The sequence below is a fragment of the Apostichopus japonicus genome, chromosome 3 (genome assembly GCF_037975245.1).
Source record: "Apostichopus japonicus isolate 1M-3 chromosome 3, ASM3797524v1, whole genome shotgun sequence".
Lineage (NCBI taxonomy): Eukaryota > Metazoa > Echinodermata > Holothuroidea > Aspidochirotida > Stichopodidae > Apostichopus > Apostichopus japonicus.
Window position 1 is genome coordinate 21,250,629 of NC_092563.1, and position 24,070 is coordinate 21,274,698.

Sequence of the window (24,070 nt, forward strand, 5' to 3'; positions counted from 1 at the left end):
GATACCATGCTTCAACAAGCTTTACCTTTCTCGTTAACCTTTTGATGGGATGAACACTACTCTGACTGTGTTGCGGTACCTGATGGTAGCATACGCCCATTCAAAAAATACATTGACACACTAAATCACAAAAGTAATGTGGCCTCTAAGTCTAGATAAAAATGTCCCACTATCATCGCCGTTCGGATAGCTGACAAGTTGGCTTTTCATGGCACATCAATTTTTCCTTACCATGACCGCGCAGATTTTTTTTTATCCGAGTCGGAAGTTTTCGTCACTTGTAAACAAACCCCTCTACTCAGTAGTAAACAATTTTCTTACGCTGCGCCTGGGAGGCCTAAAGGGGCCTAAAATTGCCTCAATCGACCACATTTTTGCAACACATATACTTCCATTCATGCTCTTCAACACGCAAGCCATAAAAAAAACTAGATCATGATCGGTAACAGGTCACAAAAGATTTTCTCCTGCTGCTTTTTGGCACTTTTCCTGAAGGAGAACAATCGAGCGGATGGATATAATAGACTCTTATTGGGTATGCCACCTGATGTGAATACGACTAGATATAAACGGGAGGTGCACTGTCAAATCAGGGAGTTGTTATGGAACAACTCCCTGGTCAAATTGAACAGATGGCGCTATGCACAACATGTGTGCTGACTGCTGAGCCGTATATAGGCTCTGCATGTGTGCTGAAGTATGCGAACAACGAATACTGTTACCCAATGAGAAAACGGGAGAAACGCTGCTGTCTAACTAAGATGTCTATCTAAGGGTAAAGGTCGCAAAGTACAGTTTTAGAAACCTAACATTGTGCCCTGTATGTTCTTATATCTTCTAAGATCTTTCATGTCTAATAAACCGACAACAATATAGGCATATTGACGCTAGATCCCACGGCACTGTCATTTGTCAAAACGCATATAGGCTAGCCTAATTTAGGCCTAGGCTGAGCTATGATATGTAATAACTTTTAATGCCTAAGCCGTTAGCGTAAAGTTAGGCCCTATCCGTGTGCAACAAATTTACGGCATACTGTGCCTGCATATATAGGCCTACGTTTTTTGTCAATGTCATGAATTGAAATGGTCTTAGACCAAAAGGATCAATAAAGTTAGGCATTATTGTAAAAATTGAAATCATAGAAAAATTCCTTTCACATTGTATATTTGCACGTGATAAAAATAAATCAATCGCAGCCCAATTCATCCACACTACTAATACAATAGGCTACCCTAGTGTGTTCTTTTTAAATTGTCAATAAATGCTATGGATTATGGGGCCGAGGCTAGCCCTGTATGGAATAATCAACAAGAAACAGAAAGACTAGCTTTATCCAATGATTTTGGAGGGAGAAAAATACCTTGAACATGGCAAAGTGATTGCATGCCATCATAACTGTTTATATATAGCACTAAACCTACCACTGGCTAACAGTTACACTTATAACATGCAGGCATAGATGTAGCAAAGGCCTGATATTGGGGGGGGGGGGGGGGTAGTCGCTGAAATTCCAACTGGATGGATTTTGAAACCAGACAATTCTGGCTGCTGCCTTGTATCCCCCCCCCCCCACCCTGCGCTTCTCGTCAACGATACGGTCAGTGTCAGTCAGACTTCCTATCTTTCGCGACTGCAATTTTGTTCTGACCTTTTTTCAATACATTTGTACCCACTGGCCCTCACTTCATAAACTTATTAATCAATCTGAGTAAAAGTTATCTGCTTGAAGGCTCCATAGGCTACTAACTACAAAAGCTATGTTTTGATTGATTGATTGATATTTTTTATCACGTGAATATATACAATTTGGTAGGAAGTCCTCTAAAAAACCTTCAGATGGCTAAACAAAGTAGAGAACTCCCTGTAAAGAAAAGGAAAAAGTAAACTAAATGTATAAGAAAATATGAACATGTTCAATTGATAAAATGCAATAATTTTTTGAATAAAGTTTCTTCTGAATGATTTTGCAGAGGGTTTATTTGTGATATCGTCTGATAGAGAATTCCATGTTTTGATTGTACGTGCCCTTAGTGATAACATCCCCGTTGTAGAATTATACCTGTTATAATGTGCATTGTCTGAAAATATGATATTGTAATGACGAATCGCTGTTACTTATTAAGTAGTCATTAAAACCATTTGGTAACAGTCCATTCCATGCCTAATTATAAGCAAATGTAGCAAGATTAACCCTAATAATGTCATCAGTTTTTAACAACTTAGAATGTTTAAAAAGAGGATTTGTGTGGTAACATGGTTTGGCATGTGTTATATGGCGGACTGCTCTCTTCTGTGTAATACAAATGGGATTCAGATTGGTATATCTAGTACCACACCATCTGTTACAACAGTATGTGGCTGGACTAATGTCTGATAGAGAATCTTTAATGCGTTGTGGCAGGTAATACTTAAGCTTAGCTAAAACACCGGTGTTTTTTAAACTTTTTTACAGACAGTTGTAATGTGGTCACACCATTTCATTCATTCGTTCATTCATTCATTCATTCATTCATTCATTTTTTTTTCACATAAATATTACAATGTGAATGGAGTTTATGATCTATATAAACGCCTACAAATCAAGTACTATTGCCTTGTTGTAGTCGTTTACCACCCATCAGCATTCCATGTAAAATTCTTGTATTAAAAACTATATAGTTTGTTTGATCAATATTCAATGATAACTTGTTGCTAGCGAACCAGTCGCTGCACTTGTCTAATTTAGTTGATACTTCAATATGAAATAAAGTTCTCAATTGTGATACAAAGATTATATTTGTGTTGTCAGCAAACAAAACAACTTTAACTTTATCAGAAACATTGGTAATGTCATTAACATATGGGATAAAAAGCAATGGACCAAGTATAGAGCCTTGTGACACACCACATGGAATTCTCTCCGATTGGGAATGAGCATTTTTGTAGGATGTATATTGGTAGCGGTTTGCTAAGTAACTGTTGATCCAATTTAGGGGGTTCCTCTTATGCAGTAACGGTGTAATTTATTAAGCAGAATTGTCAGGTCTATTGTGTCAAAGGCCTCTGAGAGGTCCAGGAAAGCCCCAACACAGGTACTATTCTCAGGGGGGATGCAAGATTTGTGACAGGGGGGGTTTACTGGTCCAGCCGCGCTTGAACGTAAGACTATCTAGCGGAGCGCCACCATCAGTTGGCGCGGAGCGCACTAGGAAATTTTTGGCTTTAAAAACCCCCCCAGATGGCCGGAAACGGCACTTCCCGAGTATTCTAAGCTGCATGTACCTAGCCTGAAAATATGGATCTCATGTCTGCAATTTCTCAATTGATGAGAAAAAAAACAATCTATGAAATATGGTATTTACATATCAGATAAGTTGAGATGATACAAAAATCATAATGCCTTTAGCCCCCAATCCCCCTCCCATTCCGTCACCACTGTTTGATGCAGGGCCGGATCCAGGACTCTGGAAGGGTGAGGGGTTTGGGTGAGGGGTTTGGCCTCCAGTTATCCTAGGGTCTAAGGGGAGTGGGTTTCCCCCTATTGTGAAATCCTTGGATATTTAAGTACAACATGGAACCCCCTTCAATTTAGCCATGCAAAGCACCTACAAAAACTCACTCGAAATGTATCTGCATCCATACGAGTTAGCTTTTCGGTCTGAAAATTGAGATTTTTAGGCATTTTTGGCACGTGTAGCACGCGTGCACACTATAGTTCATTTAACGGTAAAGACCCACCTGGCTGACTTGTAAGGATAACCGCCCGTCTGACGTTCTACATGTTTAAAATTGGCGTTTTATTTAATTATTTTTTTCTCTCTCTTTTTTTTTCTCTTTTTTTTTTGGCCAAGAGCGGGGGGGGGGACCCCCCTCTGGATCAGCGCCTGATTCTTGGCAAGATTACTGTATAAATTGTCAATGGCATCAGCTAGTGCTATCTCAGTGGAGTGTTCAGGACGGAATCCGTATACTGTTCGTGGCATAAAATGTTATATTTTGAAATAAAGTTAAAAATACGATTATAACATAAGCCTTTCAACTATTTTGGAAAAACATGATAATAGTGTTAAAGGTCGATAATTTTCATAGTTTGCTGAATCCTCTTTCTTAAAGACAGGGATGACCTTGGCAATTTTTAGCATATCAGGAAAAAATACCGATATTGAACGACAAATTGCAAATATGGGGTTAATGGTTTAGTAATAAATGGGATAATTTGCCTTACAATACCAGGCTTGAAATCATCGTATCCAGCTGCTTTATTGGGTTTCATGCAAGAGGTGGCTGTTAAAGAGGTGGCTGTTATGTTAATGGTAACAATGGGAAAACTTTTTTTTTCATCAAAATATATTCAATGATATGTTATGATATATTCAATATGTTAAGAATAAGCCTTCTTACTCTGTATTCAAAAGGAATCTCCAAACTGTAATTATTTCTCACTATTGATGGATTTAGTCTTGTGTGTGTTTGCGTTTAAGATCATTATAAAGATTGTTAGGATTGCTTATTAACATTATTAATTTCAAGTAGAGTCAATTCGATTAGTACATCATTGTAGATGCTACTATTAACTTTTCTTTTTCTATTCTTAAGTTTTTCTTTCTTTTTTTTCTTTTTGGGGAGTCTCCTACTTTGTTAAGCCTTACAGGCTTTATAGGAGACTTCCCGTCACACTGCAATTTGTGATGAAACAAAACGACAGTGAATTACCAAAAATTACAGTGCTTCTTCCTAGCGCACTTCATATTATTTTCTTTGTTTCTTTTGGAGGGGGGGTGGGGGGCGGGTGGGGCTATTTATCACTCACATGAAAAAATATTCAATTGTTAACTTCATTCCAACTGAGCATATGGAATGAAGAAAACAATTAAACATTTGGCATAAAAATGTTGAGTTGACGAGATACAATAAAGTTGTCAGTTAAACATTTTGAAGATAATTTTTCAATTGCTCAGATGGAATGAAGTGAAAAATTGAACATTTTACAGCAAAATGTCCAATTGACGAGATATGATATTTTGCAGAAAAATGTCCAATTGACGAAATGTGATAAGTTGTCAATTAAATATTTTACAGAAAATTGTGCAATTGCTCAGATAAAGCAATTGCTGAACACTCAAACATTTTTCTGATTTTTCATAAAATTTTATCTTGTTATATAAACAATTTACTGAAAAATGTCAACTTATGGGGCAAATTTTTTCTTATATTGATGGCACTTTTAAGCTTCCATAGATTAGCATTGAGTGTTTTATATGTATACCACATACAGACAATATATATCCTGAACTTACTTGAAGCTAGCAAACAGGGTCAACCCACCCAATAGCAAAATTACTACATAAATAAACCCCAAATATGAAGCTGGTGAAGGTTGTACAGTACAGTAGTTATACTAGGTATTTTTTTTTAGAGTATTCACAATCATACTGTACAAAGTTTTGTATGGTGGAGTATAAGGATTGCGAGATACAATTTCTCAAAGTGGCAAGGAAAACGTGGTAATTATGACTGATGGGTCAGATGGGATAGGTCATTTTGATTGGAATTTTTCAAGTTTTAGGTCATTCACAATCACAGGAATATATGAATAGGCCTATAGGTAAATTAGACTGTGACAGTCGGAAATTCTGATTGCCGCACTCTCATTTTCCAACCATCGTCACTTTTACCAAGTTTGGGGGATGAGACACCCCCCCCCCCCGACCCACTCTAGCGACATCCCTGCATTCAGGCATAGCCTTAGTTATGCTAATTTACTTGGTTAGGTTGTTGAATTACTGTCATTCGACATATATAAATGCAAGACATTTACAGGTAGTAATTATAATGCACACACTTGGTCTATTCTAAATATTCCATTTTGTGCAATCAGCACTTAGAGTTAGGCTTGTTATAGCCACCTGGGGGTAGGTTAGTTACCCAGTGTTGAAGAGGTAGTCAGAAATGAAAATATTAGTTGGTCATGCATGCATGTTTTTTATTCCAATCAGGGATCAAGTTGCCATTTTCAAGACTCCATGCATTTTAAAGCTTATTTTGTTGTTGTAGTATTTGCCAATGTTTTCCTCTATTCAGGCTCACAGTTAAATCCAAAAAGAATTTAAACAACTTCAAATTTAATTTCTCTTGAAATTACTATCAGCTTGTATGTAATGATTTTGGAGCCCCAAAAGGACCATGGTGATCAATCTTTTTAGGAGAGATGTTTATTATTTAAAGAGGTACTATAATCTACCTGCTTGACATGGTCATGTACCACTTGCCACGCCATCATGTAGCAAAACCACACAGTCAGATTGAAGTACGTCACATACCTATAATGCATGCTTATGACATTAACATTTGTTTACATTGTTCAACTCTTTACTCCCTCTTTGGATTTCATTGGAAAGTTACACAGAATTAAATCATTTTAATTCAATAAAATAATTAACAAGGTATAGTGGGCTGAAATTGTTTACTTATACCAATTCATAAAATAAATGTGATTTGAATTATGACTTCAGTTGGCAAATAGGGCTTTTTCAATTGCAAAATGGTTAGCCAATATACTTTATGAAGCATTAATTGTTAATTGTGATTTGAATGGTTTTATTCTCATCTATACAAAAGCAGCTTCAGCACATGCTGGTCTAATATGTCTACATCAGTAGCCAAATGGCTTATTATCACATGCCAATATTTTATTCTTCTTCATGTAATCTGCACAATGATGCATCAGCACAGCTATCAAACCAAAGAATTGCATAATAACCACAAACAATTTAAGTTAGCATGTTATTTGCATTCATAACAAACATGATGATAAAAAATACCCAAAACACAAACTGTAAATACAAAACAATTTGCCCTTAGATAAAAGATAAAACCTTATAAAAATCAGAAAAATGTTGGATTGCTCAGTTGCTTTATCTGAGCAATTGCACAAATTTCTGTAAAATGTTTTATTGAAATAAAATCTGAGTTTCTACATATGTAATTTGATTAACAAACTATTAGAAAATCACCTACCATGTACTTTCCTTATTTATTTTTTTTCATTAAAATGGATCATGCCAGATTTTGTTCAGGATTTCTCCCCTGAACAATTATGGCATTAAGGAGTAAATTACATGGGAAAGCAAGCATATTTCAAGGTGCATCAATTTGGGACAGTTTCAAGCGATCATCAAGTTCTGCTTTTGCAGGTACAGTAATGACATTTGCCTGACATCAAGACACTCACTGATCACACTGAACTTTCATTTCATTTAATGTTATGTGGTCATTAATTAAGAGCAACTCTTATTTGTTGAAATTAAAAGTTATTGAAAAAAGATGGTATTGATCAATTTTGATGCATGCTTGGTGAATTTGTGTAATAATGACTATTTTAATCTTTGTTCAGCCTTGCAGGCTTTATAGGAGACTTCCCGTCACACTGTAAATTGTGATGAAACAAATAAATATACAAATAAAAATACAAATGCAAACATCATTCAAACAACGTTGTTACTGTTTCATTTGCTTTGTTCAATGATTAAATAGAATTTTTTTCTCTTATTAGCATCACTTAGGCTGTCATCTCTGTTATATAACTTTTGTATGAAGAAATCATACTATTGTATGTAACTTAATGTGACCTTATGCGACCTGATGTGATCTAATGCGACCTAATGTGGCCTTATGCGACCTGAAATTGGCTGAAAAACTGGCATATTTTTGTTCTTGACACAATTTAATATGTGAATCAGTTTATTGTGGACCTGCCAGGCATTACAAAATCACAATCAGTCATTGTACATTACTGTTAAGGTCTAAACACGTCACATATAGGTCTGACTGATTCCACAGGGAATGTGAAAAACACAAGATAACGACATCAGTTTTTCAAATCTTGCAAATGCTTTATCTCTGCTGTTTAGTTAATGATCGTCAACGACATATGCAGGTTTCATGTATTTATAGTCATGTGGGATGATGTATTCACAGGAAGAATTTGAATCACCTAATATTTTTAATTGGATATGTTATAAATTATTATTGGGTCAGCGGGATTGGAATATAGTGATGGGTGCAATGTGAAAAGCAGTGTGATGTGACAAACAATAAATTCACAGTGACACAGGCTGTCCTGAAATGACCATTGACCTCAACAACAGTCTTCTTGCACTAAATGTGATGGATTAAACATCAACATATTAAATGTGACATCTGTCCTTGTTGAAATATTGTGTAAAACATGGTTTTCACAATTTGAACCCTGGTGAGCTCAAAGAACCATTGACCTCCGTCCACAACATTAGGCTTCTTGTACTCAATGTGGTACAATCACATACCATATATGCAATCTGTACACCGGTGTACAGTACAAGCTGTACAAGCTTCCCCTGTGATGTTACACTAAGAAAAGTGTACTAGTGTAGAGAGACAGGTCAGAGGGGGATTGAAGTAAATGTTTGGCATATGCTGTTTACAAATGACCTTTGACCTCCACCAAAGACAATAATAGGCACATTAAATTTGATATGGTACATTTCCAAACACCTTCATACCAAGTATGAGATCTGCCCAAGCTTCCAATATTGAGATATCATGTTCACAAGGTTTTCACAATTTAACCTCTGATGACCGGGAATAACCTTTGACCTCTTCCCACAACAATAGGCTTCTTGTACTCTATGTGGTACTTCTACACACCAAATATGAGGTCTGCCCAAGCTTCCATTCTTAAGATATCGTGTTTACACATTTTTACAATTTGACCACTGGTGACCCCGAATGACCTTTGACATCCACAAAAAAATTAAAAGGCTGTACAAGCTTGTACACAGTGTGGTACTTCTACAAACCAAATATGAAATTGACCTGACCTTTCCTTCTTAAGATAACATGTTTACAAGCTGGGCGTCACAAACACACACATACATCATGAATGCAAAGGTTACGATTATCATCGAAACCCAAAATATACAAAATATCAGGTATTATTATTAAGTGGTTGTTTAGCAAACTTATTAAAGTGTTGTCCCAAATGTACAAAAGAAGAACATGTCTAAACAACAATATATGTTAAGACACTATGACTGCAGTGGTGTCACAAATGCAGTGAAGAAGTTAATATTACAATATGAAGGCACTACAAGTAGGTACACTATGATTGACAGTATTGCCTCAAATTTACAGAAGAAGAGCATTTTGAAATGACAATATATACAAGGACACTATGACTGACATTAGTGTCCCTAAATGTTCTGAAGAGGCATACTGACTCAACCTGATGTAAATCCATATCAAGTTAGAGTCATAAATATGTAAAACATTTGATGTATAGCCACTTCGCATATATTCATTCATTCATTTAGTTGTTTTTTTTCACATAAATATTACAATGTGAATGGACGTCTTCTGAAAAGCCTATGCTGGCTTAACAAAACAGAAGACTCCCATGAAGAAACGATAGAAAATAGTGAAAATAATATTAATAACAATACGTATACGCTTCAATATGTGTACGCTTCAATACGTATATGCTTTATATATATAAACTTGATCACTTAGCATCTGAACAATAGGATTAATGACTGAACTGATTGCCATCAATATTTTCAGATGCTCCTTTACTTAGTTTTAGGGATTTTAGTGATATACCAGCATCACAGTGTTGCATGACTATGCTATGTTCAGGACAATCCTGTCCAAGTAACAGTACACTCTGGACTGTACATACAGTATACCATGATGTTATTGGTGTGTGACACCCACACAGGATGAATTCAGTTTGTGTTCATTTTACTTAACAGACACCAATGGCAGATGTGAATCATCTCCAAGAGAAGTGCTTGCTCTGCTACCATCCTTTTCCACAAACTGCGGAAGCATATGGAAAAGTGAAAAAGTGACAGGTAATTTTTTGTCCAAATTTGCATTGCTAAATAATAATTTGAAGGAGGAAAGAAATGTTTTGGAAAAAAAAAGGTAACTGTCTTTTAAAAAAAATTAAAATGGTGAATATTAATACATGTTTTGAGGATGACCATTTAGGGTAATTAATTACAGTCTATTGGCATATTTCTTTGAATATTTTAACTTCATCTGATGCACTGTTTGATTTTTACAGATAGTCTCTGACATAGTCAGGACTTTACCCATACTATTTACTAACAAACAGACTCAATGTGGAAGGTTTAAAAGTAGTTTTATGTGTTGTTATACTTTAACAACAAGTTCTATTCTTCACCCTTCTACGTAGCTCCTCTTTATCAGCATATATGTCTGTGTCGGCAACAACAGCTTTGTTGTCAATGCCATCCTTTTCAATGACTACTTCAACAGCTTAATCTTTGTGAGTTTAGTGCGATTTAATTGAGCTATATAATTTCATATATAACTTCATCGTTTTTTTGCTTTCCAGTGATTGATTGTCCTTAATTTCCAATTTTGTTCTTGTATGTTTGTGAAATTAATACATAAATAACATTACAGGTTAACATATGAAGGACACTACAAAAACAGCAAGCTGTTTCTCAGCTAGTGACCGAGTAATAAAAAATGACCAAAATCTTATAAAAACAAGTTCTACTCTTCACCCTTCTAGTTCCTCTTTACCAGCGTCTGTGTCGTCAACAACAGCTTCATTGGCAATGCCATCCTTAGCAATGACTACCTCAACAGCCAAATCTTTGTGAGTTTTGTGCTATTTAATTGAGATACATAATTTTATACATAGCTTCATCTTTTATCTTTCTTCTTAGTATGCCTACAGTTAGTTCATTATGAAATTTTTCCAGTAACACCCTGGGTTCCACATGTTTTCCCTCACTGGTGCAACAGTTTCATTGGAGCAACCATCTTTTCAGAGTTATATACTCTATACCTTGGAATAAAGATACTTACTCTAAATTGTCTAGGTCTTGAAATCAATATATTTCTTTATTATTATTCTTTCTTTGACTGTAATATTTGATATTGTTGCAAAATTGCTAAAAAATGTCAAGGAGGGAAGCTTTTACTTCTTTCATGTTTGACATGTGGATGCACTATGATTAGAAGAATATTCTGATTCTGTAGAGGTCAAAGTTCATTTAAGGTCAGCAGAGTTAAGGCCTAAAAATCTTATACATGAGATATCTCAAGAAGGATTGCTGCAATTGTTTACCCATGAATGCACCATATGTAGGAGATATGTATTGTTCATCATGAAGGTTAAGGTCATTTGAGGTCAAAGTCTGCACAATATCGCAGGAAGTTAATTCAATAGTTTCTAATCCACAAATATTACATTCAGGCATACTGAACCTTTCTGCAGTGCAGTAGCAACTGTAACTGTATCATGTTACATCTCAAAATGTTCCTGTATTATTATTGTTGATAGTTGTCGATTTGTTATAATACCACTGCATTATTACAGTAAGTTACCCTAGCATTTCACTTTTAAGCCCAGTATCAATTACTGCACCAATTGGTTTCTGCAAAGTATTAGTAGTATTTGAAAGACAAAATGTGACTGGGATACTACTGTAATGAAATTTCTGCACATGGTACAGTACAGTACCTGTGAACTGTGTACTGGAAATATGTGATTTACTGACTTGTATCGAACTGCACTAGCCTCAGTCTAGCCACAACCCCCCCCCCCCCCAAAAAAAAAACAGTTGCTAATAATGCAGTTAGAGAGTGCTAAATGATGAAGAGTGTTCTGTTTAAACCTGTTCTTTTAATCTATTTCTTACTATTTCCTACTTTTTTCTTAAATTTTTATTAACCACTGAAATTGCAAATGTTTTAGTGAACATAGCTGTTGGTTTAATGTTCTCGTCCTTTTTTCCCTAAGTAATATAACTTTTATATAACAAATATTGAATCTGAAGCAGCAAAATCAGGCAAAAGGCTACACTAAACAATACTGAACATTTTGTGTCCCTCCTTTACCATCGGAATTGTCCCATTAACTGTAGATTTGACAATTGATGCCTGTTCATCTAATTTTTCCTTGGTGTATGTGAAGCAATGTACCAGCCAACACCTGATATAAGTTACATGGTCAGTGCAACTAAAGAACAGTGTATTTGACATCTTCCAAAAAAAGTGTGAAAAACATGTTCATTTGGTGTCCCTCCGTTACCATGATGTTTTTAATGCCATATTTTTCCTAACAGCCACAAGTAACAGCCACAATAATTAAGTTTATGGGTATGAAGCAAGTAACTACCTGTCTAGATAACCACACAAGAAATTGAAACATACTCCCTCAAACTAATGCAAAGAAAGACAAAATGTGTAAGGAATACAGTCAAATGTCCCTCCGTTAACGATTGACCCTGCCAATATGTATAAATAATATATATATATATATATATATATATATATATATATATATATATATATATATATATATATATATATATATTCAATGTTGTAGCTACGCAGGTCGGCGCCGGTTGGACTTGGCCAGCACTAACGTATGCTGACCGGTACTAAAAAAAAGTTCTAATAAAGACCGGCACTCGCGCTTATGATCGGCCAGTACAAAATCCAGTAAATAGTGTCACAAAATGACTGTAAAAGAAATCACTCTCACTCAAAACTGATTTGAACATTGGACAAATAATATAAATAATGAAATCGGAAGGTCACTGTGTTGTTCGACCGCAACTACAAACAAACTGAATTACTGAATATCTCTACTCAGTACGTTAGCGCTATATTGAATACCGATGACGTGAACGTGTGTAACAATGCAAGTAATGAAATACTGTACAGTACATTAAATCTTTCATATCATAAATCACAATACAACATATATCACATTATTAATCTAACATTATATAAACCTTATAAGGTATTAAAAATTCAAATTGTTATTGTCTCATCCATAATGGTCTGAAGTAGTGGAATTTGAATGCCTCAAATTATGGCCATATAAGTTACCATTTTGCATCTGAGCACTGTGCATAAGGCAAAATCCCCTCCCCTATACCCCTCTCCCAGGACGCAGACTTGGCAGGCAACTGCCACTCCAGAAAATTCGACCGCCACCTGCAAACTCCTAGCCACAACCCTGTTTATATATATATATATATAGATATATACCTGTATATGTATATCATATATATATATTATATTCAACCCCCTGACCAGAATAATGTTCATCTGTCCTTTTTCCATATTAGACTACTTACACAGCAGTTACCAAACCTAGGTGTCTTTTAGAGAAAGGGGGCCGTTTATAATTTTCTCACGACATACGCCTCCTTAGAGAAGGGAAAGTACAAACTGACAGGGAGTTTTGTTGCATGGTGTATACTCCATGGAGGACCAGGTTTCTGGATGCTTCACCCAGCTCTGTATTACATGATGGTCGGCAGAAAGTCAGAGGATGACATACTACAGGTTCATGTGAATGATGGAGATATCTTGTTTCGTTTCAATATGGTAATACATGGCTTATGATTTTAATTGAGCCATTAACTGCAAGACACACCATGATGCAATGTAATCTCATTCCAATTGATTGCTTCTATAAAAAATCTGTTTGCCCACCATACATTTTTTAATTAACTGTCACCAGGGGAATGATTGATCAATGCCATACTTGGTGGGTGGATGGTCCATAATGAGTTGATGAACCTTATTTAGTTTGGTACTCATATAATGAATATTAATGAGGTCACAGGGTCAGACATCAATAACTTCAAATTGCAATAACTTGGCAACCACAAGTTGGGGATTCTTCAAATTTGGTATGCTGATATTGGTAGAGGACCTTTACATACTGATTTGTCTTGTAATTGATATCATGCATTTTTATGAGGAGGCAGGGCTGAGTATTATTTTAGTAACAGAAGTTTGTATGCACAATAACTAGACAAGGGAATAATTGATCAATAACATACTTGGTTGGTGGGTGGTCCATAATGATTAGATAAGCCGTATGCTTATTGGTGCTCATATAATGAATATTAATGAGGTCACAGGGTCAAACATCAATATCTTCAAATTGCAATAACTTGGCAACCACAAGTTGGGGATTAATCAAATTTGGTATGGTGATATTGGTAGAGGATCTTTACATGCAGATTTGTCTTGTAAATTGCTATTATGCATTTTTATGAGGAGGCGGGGCTGAGCATTATTTTAGTAACAGAAGTTTGTATGCACAATAACTAGACAAGGGAATGATTGATCAATTACATACTTGGTGAGTGGTTGGTCCATTATGATTAGATAAACGATAATGAGGTCACAGAGTCAACGTCAAAATCTTCAAATTTCAATAACTCAACAATCACAAGTCGCAGTTTCATAAGACGTGAGCGTGTTTTTGTAGGTATAGCCTACACCTGGCAATTTGCATTGCAATTGATAACATGCATAATTATGAGGTGGAGTGGCCTTGCATTATTGAAGTTAGAAGTTTGTATGGTTAATAACTTTACAAGACAATTATTGATCATTACCATTTTTAGTGAGTAGGTGAACCTAATTGATTTTGGTGCTCATGTCATGACTAATGATGAGTTTACTGGGTGAGGGATTATATATCAAATTGCAATTACTTATGTGAAAATCATATGTTTGATCTTCAAAATAGGATAAGTGATATTTGTAGATAGCAGAGGCATGCTGATGTGTGCTACAAATGGTTCATGCCTATTTATGAAGGGCCCTGGCTAGCATTATGGTAACAACAATTTTTACACTTTACTTAAGGGAATACTTCAGCATTACATACTTGAATTGTTCCCTCTTAATCAAATCAATGAGCAGCAGCAAGTAACCATGAAATGTTTTTATTCTGGTTTTAATTATCATTGACTGCTTTTGTATTTTCATTAAACCACTAAGGCATTCAAGCAGATTTTTTTTTTTTACATATTTCATCATAATTCAAATGTTTATTCCTTACACAGCTGGACAATGTGGTAGATATGTTGTCCATGACGGTGGAAGCATGTCACATGCTCTGATTGCATCACATGCTTCGCTTCTGTACTGGTGCTGATGCAATTCCCCTCACTGGATTCACCAAGGGTAATGACATTCACTGCATCAGAAGGCATATCCAACAGCACACACATGTTGCCTTGAACTGTGTCTCCCACTTGGGGTACATGATATCGACCACATTCAATTCTTATGGTTGAAGCTATTCTTTGTTCCCCTGGATTTGGGAAAATGTAAAACTTCGAGCATTTAATATTTAAGTTAATATCCTCTTTTATTTCTTTGTGATATATTAAGTTGTTTTTCCCTTTAGTACTTTTAAATTGCAGATAAAAAGAAAACTGTAAAAAAAGGTCCACCACTGGTTCCGTTAGGGGTCATCATTTTTGTAACTGTTCCACATGATGACTTAAGACACTGTCCTGTGTCCTGTATGATAGACATGTCATACAAACTTGCTGATCAAGGTCAGCTTTCAAAAAAATTGCCTCCTCTCACACAGAAAATCCTGAAAACATGAAAGGTGTATAGGCAAATTTCTTCCTATGATATCTAAAGGTGCAAGTTTACTCCTTTTGTGTGCGTGTGTGCGTTTGTTTTTCTATCCGACCGAGGACTTGAACAAAAGAATTTCAGGTCCTCGGTTGTGATTTCTAAAGAATCACCACGTCCTCGGAAGAATTCTATTGTATGGGGTATTGTTAAGTTTAGGGTACGTGGATTGGAACAATGGAAAATACAATGGGGTCCTCGGTCTGAATGAAACACAAACGTGTGTGTGTGTGTGTAAAACTACAGTGAAGAAATCTGATTAAAGTAACAGTTAAGTAAATCATGGCAATGTCCATGAAATAGAACTGTGCCTTACCTAACTAAACATCTCACTGTCTTTCTTTTATATATATATATATATATATATATATATATATATATATATATATATATATATATATATATATATATATATATATATGAAAAGTAGCAAACCCATTATGTGACACAAGGTCCTTAGTAAATAAATACTAAATAACATGGTCAGAGCTCCAATTAGTCCTCTTTTATTGCTGTACACAAACTATTCTGTACAAACAGTTCTATACAAAACAGTCCTGTAAATTGAGAAACAAGATTTAAATAGTAACCAGAAAGCCAGTGGGCTTATTCCTTGCCAATTGAGATCATAATCCCCAGCATTCGTCATTGTTAATTAAATTGAACAGCAAGGTGCTTTCACTGACTGTGGACCTACCTACTAAATATGTTAACTTACCATACGTTTACAAGCTATTTTTAGCAAAAATCAACTCAAGCCCTGCCCCCTAATAAATGTGCATAATATCACAGTGAACATACATTATCATGTACCCGCTATCTACCAACGTCTTCACACAAAGTATGATTCAATTCTGAAAATGTTTACATTTGACCCTGTGACCTCATTAATATTCTCAAGATGAGCACCCAAAATCAAAAGGGCCCATCTACTCACTATGGCACATATATGTATCAAGTATGACTTCAATCCAACTTGTCGTTGTTCAGTTACTGTGTTTAAAAGCTATTTTGTGAAAATGAATTTAAGCCAAGCCCCCTTATAAATATGCATAATATCAACTTGAACATATGTTACCATGTACCCACTATCTACCAACACATTAATACCAAGTATGAATAAATTCTGACTTTCGGTTGCGGAGTTATTAGCATTTGGACATTTTCACGTTTGACCCGTGACCTCATTATTATTCATAAGATGAGCACCAAATCAATAGGGTTCATCTACTCACTATGGGGCATCTATGTACCAAGTATGACTTCAATCCAACTTGTAGTAGTTCAGTTACCGTGTTTACAAGCTATTTTAGTGAAAATCAACTTAAGCCCCGCCCCATAATAAATATGCATAATTTCAACTTAAACACATATCACCATGTACCCGCTATCTACCAACATACTAATACCAAGTATAAATAAATTCTAACGTTTGGTTGCGGAGTTATTAGCATTTGAAGATTTTTACGTTTGACCCCGTGACCTCATTATTATTCATGACATGAGCACCAAAATCGATAGGGTTCTACTACTCACTATGGCGCATATTTGTTTCAAGTATGACTTCAATCAAATTTGTCATTGTTCAGTTACCGTGTTTACAAGCTATTTTAGTGAAAATAAACTTAAGCCCCGCCCCATAATAAATATGCATAATATCAACTTGAACATATGTTACCATGCACCCAATATCTACCAACACATTAAAACCAAGTATGAATAAATTCTGAGTTTTGGTTGCGGAGTTATTAACATTTGAAGATTTTTACGTTTGACCCTGTGACCTCATTATGGACCATCTATGTACTAAGTATGACTCCAATCCAACATGCCATTGTTGAGTTATCGTGTTTACGAGCCCAGGGCGTCACATACACACACACGCACACACACACATGCACAAGTATCTAACACATACATACAAAGCGTGTACATACTGTTATGTAATAATATAACAATCACCCATGCAATTAACTTCAACTTGCCCCAGTCCTATTTTGTGATTTGTATATTTGTTTCATCACAATTTACAGTGTGACGGGAAGTCTCCTATAAAGCCTGCAAGGCTTAACAAAGTAGGAGACTCCCCAAAAAGAAAAAAAGAAAGAAAAACTTAAGAATAGAAAAAGAAAAGTTAATAGTAGCATCTACAATGATGAAATAATCGAATTGACACTAATTGAAATTAGTTATGTTAATAAACAATCCTAACAATCTTTATAATGATCTTAATCGCAAACACACACAAGAATAAATCCATCAATAGTGAGAAATAATTACAGTTTGGAGATTCCTTTTGAATACAGAGTAAGAAGGCTTATTCTTAACATTATCCTGGAGATTATTCCACGTTTTTATAGCACGAATACGAGGGTTAAAAGAACTTAAAGTACTTCGTTGGGATAAAACATGTGCGTTATTACAATGGCGTGTTTGATGGTTGTGGATTAGTCTATTACTATATATAAAATCTTTAAAAGCCTCGGGTAGCAGTCCATTCCATGCTTTATATGCAAATGTTGCAAGCTGGACTCTTATAATATCATTTAGTTTTAATAAATTTAATCTTTTGAATAATGGGCTAGTATGATCACGTGGTGCAGCATGTGAAATATGGCGGATAACTCTCTTCTGGAGGACACATAGGTGATTAAGATTTGTAGAATAGGTTCCTGACCAAATAGTCGTGCAATAAGTTAATTGGGGTAAAATCAGAGTTACATAGAGTGTTCTGAGTATATTTGGAGGTAAATAATGTTTTAATTTGCATATAATACCAGTATTTCTAGCCACTCTGTTACAGACTGCTGATATATGATCACGCCACGAAAGTTTATTGTCTATGTGTACACCCAAGAACTTAGTAGTGTTAACCCGATTAATAATTTTATCATTCATGGTAATATTGTGATCCCATCTGAATGAGTGACTAGCATTAAACACCATATAATTAGTTTTTTCTATATTAAGAGATAATTTGTTTGCTGCAAACCAGCTGGAAAATTTAGTTAGTTCAGTAGAAACAGTTTTATGTGATGAGAGTAGATTTTGGGAATCGAAGAAAATATTTGTGTCGTCGGCAAATAATATTGTTTTAGCAATATCGGAGACATTAACGATATCATTGACATAAATTATAAATAGTAATGGACCTAGTATAGAACCCTGAGGAACTCCGCGAGCGATTTTAGCAAGTTCAGATTTAGAATTTTTATATACAGTGTACTGGTATCTATTTGAAAGATAACTATCTAGCCAATTTAGGGTTGTTCCTCTGATACCATAAAAAGATAATTTACTTAGTAATATTTTGTGATCGATGATATAATATCGATATAATATCGATCGATGATGTAATATTTTGTGATCGATTTGAGTGTGATATTCAGGAAGAGTTCGTTCGGTAACCCCTCTGATCAACTCAGAGTGAGAATCTGCTAGTAAAGTGATAGAGGTTCTTATCAGAGGAGATTAGATAGGTCCCCTCACCCCGAGAGAATTTAGCCCTTATATCTTGTCCATGAAGGTAGCTAGTCTGTAGAAAGTTAAGTAAAAGTATATCATAGTGTAGACAGTCTTTCTCGCATGGTTTATTGTCAATAAATAAGTTACTAGACTTTTAACTCCAGTGGAGCTCTCTTTTCTCTGGCGTTTTCATTTGTTCTTTTCCAACAAAACCCTTAGCACTGTAAATACCCCTAACATCCCTGCTACGTAACGATACATATGTCAGCGTACTGTACAGTATACAAACTTCACCTCAAGTACTTAAAGTAGGTGGTAACTTCAATCTAATCACTACTGGCACATTGAAGTATACCATATCAACTTGCTCCCTGGGGTGCTTCCCACAACTTTGAGTACAAGTTACGTTCGAGCTTCGCGGGCCAAACAGTATATCATCGATAGTCGGGTAATATAAATATGTATTGCTAAGGCGTTACTTATATATATATATATATATATATATATATATATATATATATATATATATATATATATATATATATATAAGCCAATGGGACATCGACAATGTGATTTGATCGACATTCACGCTACCCTCAGCTGGAGAAAAGGCGGGGTCTTATAGAAAATAGGCGGAGCCACAGACTACCCTCAGGTCGAGAAAAAACAAAATAATAAGCGTTAACCCCCGTGCAAGATATGAATAATTCAATGCACTGAGCTGGAGCTCACCTCTGGAGCTAGCGCTGCCCGCCTGATCATAGATCTCAGTCTATATTCAAAAATGTAAGGACGCCACTGTAGGCATTATGCTAGACACTACATGGTTCGCATACAACAAGGTCTCGAAACACTTCTTAAATGTACCAAAATGATTTCATCTCGCGATGAATGTCATAATTCTCAAAATACTCGTGTAAATTCAAAGACGATAAGTATTATAGGAAGAAACAGCAAGCTTTGCGTAAAATTGATATCATAATTAATGAACTACAGTAAATGGCTTAAGCAAGCCACCGTAATATTGAAACTCTCTTGACGTGTTTGCAGAACGGTTGATCGAACATGTACAGTTTATAAGCTAATTGTTCCCAGACCAAATCTATTTGTAGTCCTACGCACACACAATTTAGGATAAATTGCAGTTACCTTCTCATTGTGTTGCTGGGAAATCGTGTTGGATCGCTGATATTGTAATATTTACAGTAACGCACCCTTACCTTTTCAATGTTTCCATGAAGGTTTGAGGGACATATGAAGAATGGATGTGAAATACGTTCTATCAGTTAGTGGCATACTTGTATTCCTGTGTTCTAGTAAGTATAAACTTATGAACTCTAGTCTAAATTTAATGTCTAACTCTAAGGAGTAAGGGACCTCTGACTGTTACTTGTTAGGCCTAACAAGATTAAATTTATTAAAGCTAAATGATATTATAAGAGTCCAGCTTGCAACATTTGCATATAAAGCATGGAATGGATTGCTACCCGAGGCTTTAAAAGATTTTATATATAGTAATAGACTAATCCACAACCATCAAACACGCCATTGTAATAACGCACATGTTTTATCCCAACGAAGTTCTTTTAGCCCTCGTATTCGTGCTATAAAAACGTGGAATAATCTCCAGGATAATGTTAAGAATAAGCCTTCTTACTCTGTATTCAAAAGGAATCTCCAAACTAATTATTTCTCACTATTGATGGATTTATTCTGGTGTGTGTTTGTGATTAAGATCATTATAAAGATTGTTAGGATTGTTTATTAACATTATTAATTTCAATTAGTGTCAATACGATCATCTCATCATCGTAGATGCTACTATTAACATTTCTTTATCTATTCTTAAGTTTTTCTTTCTTTTTTTCTTTTTGGGGGGTCTCCTAATTTGTTAAGCCTTGCAGGCTTTATAGGAGACTTCCCGTCACACTGTAAATTGTGATGAAACAAATAAATATACAAATACAAATATCCAACTTAGGCCCTATATGACAACTAGGATTTTTTTTTACCAAATCTAAGGTCACGCGGAGGACTAATATACAGGATCGTTATTTAATCAGGCCATGACATGTAAAATCCAACTTAACGAGAGTAATTTCCTCTGAATCAATGAGAAAATCTATGTTCAAAACTATTCTCATCACCTTTAAATCCTTAAGGACTAATTAGAAATTAACGTTTTAATATTTGCATCCGAAAACAGACCTCTGAAAAATGAGATTTCAAATAACACAACGATGACGTCATATTCAGGGCTGCCAGATGCAACCAAAGGTTTAAGGCCAAATCATTGATTTTTTTATGGCCAAATCGGCCAATTAAGTTTTATATGGAAAATTCGGCCAAATTCAGCCAAATTTTAACACGAAACCTCCAGTGGGGCAAATGGCGATCCTTTGGAGGAAGCCCGGCCGAGCACTAGTACTAGTAGTACCAGTATTAGCGTTACTACACTGATACCGCAATAGACGAATACATTTTGCTGTATCATCTAAATTAACACCTCCTTCATTGCCCTATTGTGTAGTAATAAGCTATAAGGTTAGCTTCAGAAAGGATGGGTTACATCTTGTGGAAAATCTCAGTGCGCCAATTAATTTCTGGAATATGCTGGGTCAGTTATGGCAAAAATATTTCTTATTCGTATTTCAGGAAAACAATATTTTTGTTCGGGAGGTAGTGGGGATGATAGCGATAGGTCAAAATAAGTAGTTAAAATGATTATATTCCAAAGGGTGTTTAAAACCTCACAGTCATTGAGTCAAAAATTCACACAACGTAGTTCAAATCTTAAATCATAAATCAAACAAAGTTTATTCAACATCAATTCTAGACAGTCATTCTGAACAAGCCCGTGACTAAACCAACATCAACAACAATCAGCGGTTGCAGTCATATGTGCAATACGGATTCATTAATGCACAATAATGACAATCATCAATGAGCTACAATGTATAACCTTAAACAAAATCAATAATCATGGAACACTGCAAATATCCATAAACACAGGTTAAAGCATATTCAAAATACTAACACCACTATTTTTTCCTTGCATTATATATGACATATATATATATTATATGACATAAAACTAAAACTGTACTATCCATAGACAATATCATTCTTAAATTACACTGATGTAATTTGTGACATCAAAGGAGGTTTGAACTTACATGAAATTTTGGCTTTAAGCCTACAAAAGATATACATGTCCATCGCCATCAATGTTAAAGTAAATAGAATAGAGGGTAATTTAAACCAAGAAACACTGCACGAAACTCAAATGCAACAATGTTACCCATTCACGACCACACGCACAACACTGACGCGCAACGTGAAACACAGCATCACACACATTCAAACAATCGGAGACCATTTACAGGGTTGAGGGCTGAGTTTCTGAAGAAAGATTGTAAAACAAACCACCTGCTGCTGAAGAAACAAAGTCTAAACATTCAAGAGTTCCGCTGCCTCCATTGATCTTTATAATGACTTTCTGTCAAATATCATTGGAGATATGGATATTTTGGCTTCCAGACAAAAAGAACCAGGCAAACATGTCTGGGAGGTAAATGCTCCTAAAAAGGTCAATCCCCGTTCACTTACGCACATATTACATGACATCACAGCCAATACATGTGTCCAAATGCTTCAATACATGCCTCTTCGTTTCATTGTTGATGTTGGGTCTGGAACATGACCATTTCGTCCTTATTAAATCTTGAATTTCAATATACCATCACTGAGGGAACCCGGTCGGATTAATGATCCAACATAATCGTAGAGTAGAAAAGTTGTTTCTGTAGGTTTTTCTGAACCAAGGCTTCCTAATTGAGTTTTCTCCTGGCACCTTGAATCCAGTATACTGACCATTGGCTGGAAACTCACTTCTGATCCTATAAACTGTGCATGATGGTAGCACAACCCTGATGTGTCCTGCTAGTAAATGTGGGCCCATGATGTCCACAATAACAAGCAGCGATACAATGTACAGTTATGGTTACATTTTTAGTGAATTTATACCTTCCATGTTTCATGAAACATTCTTTACAGCCTTTCAGACAATTGATTTGCAAAACTCCAGGACTAAGTACTAGACTTATAATGAGTATAAAATGACACATGCCTACCTAACATGGCTGCATTATGCAGCTTTCACCCCGAGCCAAACTTTCAGTCTTCAACCAACCCTACTAGTAGTATAGTACTACGTAGCATACTGTACATGTATGATGTAATCTCATTTGCAGCACCAGGATAGTACAATACATCGCCAACACATTGTACATATGGGTTGTAAGGATTCTATGGTTGTAAGTCACGGTAACGCAATGCACAATACGGTTTAGCCAGTTCCGTAAATTCAAACGACACATGCACAGAGTGGACTGGATTTTTTAAATATTTTTCTTTGTTACAAAATTCTTACCATGTTGTATGTTCCTTGCAATCTTTCCGAACGGTTTTCTTCATCGATCTGTTTTGGAGCTTCAATTTTGGCTCGTTTAACAGGCTGGAACTGGTACCGTTCTGTGCCTTACAGTGACACCTCATGTCCACCCTCAACGTCCTGTTCAACTTTATGGGCATGATCATCGCTTTCACCCTCTGATTCGAATATGAGAAAGTGCACTTTAATTAAGTCTAGCCCAATTTCACTGCAGGTTGCAGCATGTGGTTCTAGATCTGCCATTCCACAGGAAATTTAGAGTTGATGTCGCACTGACTTGTTATCAATATTTTGTGTAGTATATATGTACACTTGTCGAATGTGTACGTACGTGTATATATGTTAGGAGGAATCAGCGAGAGCAATAGTGCTCCTTACATGACGGGACATGTCGTCATGAGATTAGGAAAATTTTCAGTCGAACAAACTTTTCAAGCCCAAAGTGAGTAAAATTAATTCTCAATTTTCAACTGGAAAAGTTTTTAACTGGCAGAATGGTTGATATATGTTCTAGAGAACATGCTTATATGGATCCCTGAAAGATTGATAGTCTCAGTACTTGTTTGCCAAATTTAAATTTCAACCCTTCCGGCTGACTGCACTAAAGTCTCAGTGAAAATGACACCTTTGGATCCATATTTCATGTCAATATTCATTATTGTTATTGAGCTATCTGTCGTTAAACCA

General features: G+C 35.6%; 1 protein-coding gene and 1 long non-coding RNA gene across 2 annotated transcripts in view; both read left to right on the plus strand.

The window, feature by feature from the left end:
- Window positions 1–641: 641 nt before the first annotated feature.
- On the plus strand, window positions 642–15,809 carry LOC139958545 (uncharacterized). The gene is made up of 4 exons (XR_011789823.1): window positions 642–775; window positions 9,771–9,872; window positions 13,140–13,401; window positions 14,880–15,809. It is a non-coding gene; the product is annotated as an uncharacterized lncRNA (long non-coding RNA).
- Window positions 15,810–23,646: 7,837 nt separating this feature from the next.
- Window positions 23,647–24,070, plus strand: part of LOC139965439 (uncharacterized) — a gene marked incomplete in the record, with an annotated part of 200,375 nt that continues 199,951 nt past the window's right edge. Inside the window, 1 exon segment of the mRNA XM_071967778.1 lies at window positions 23,647–23,825. Coding sequence (XP_071823879.1) covers window positions 23,723–23,825 — 103 coding nt within the window.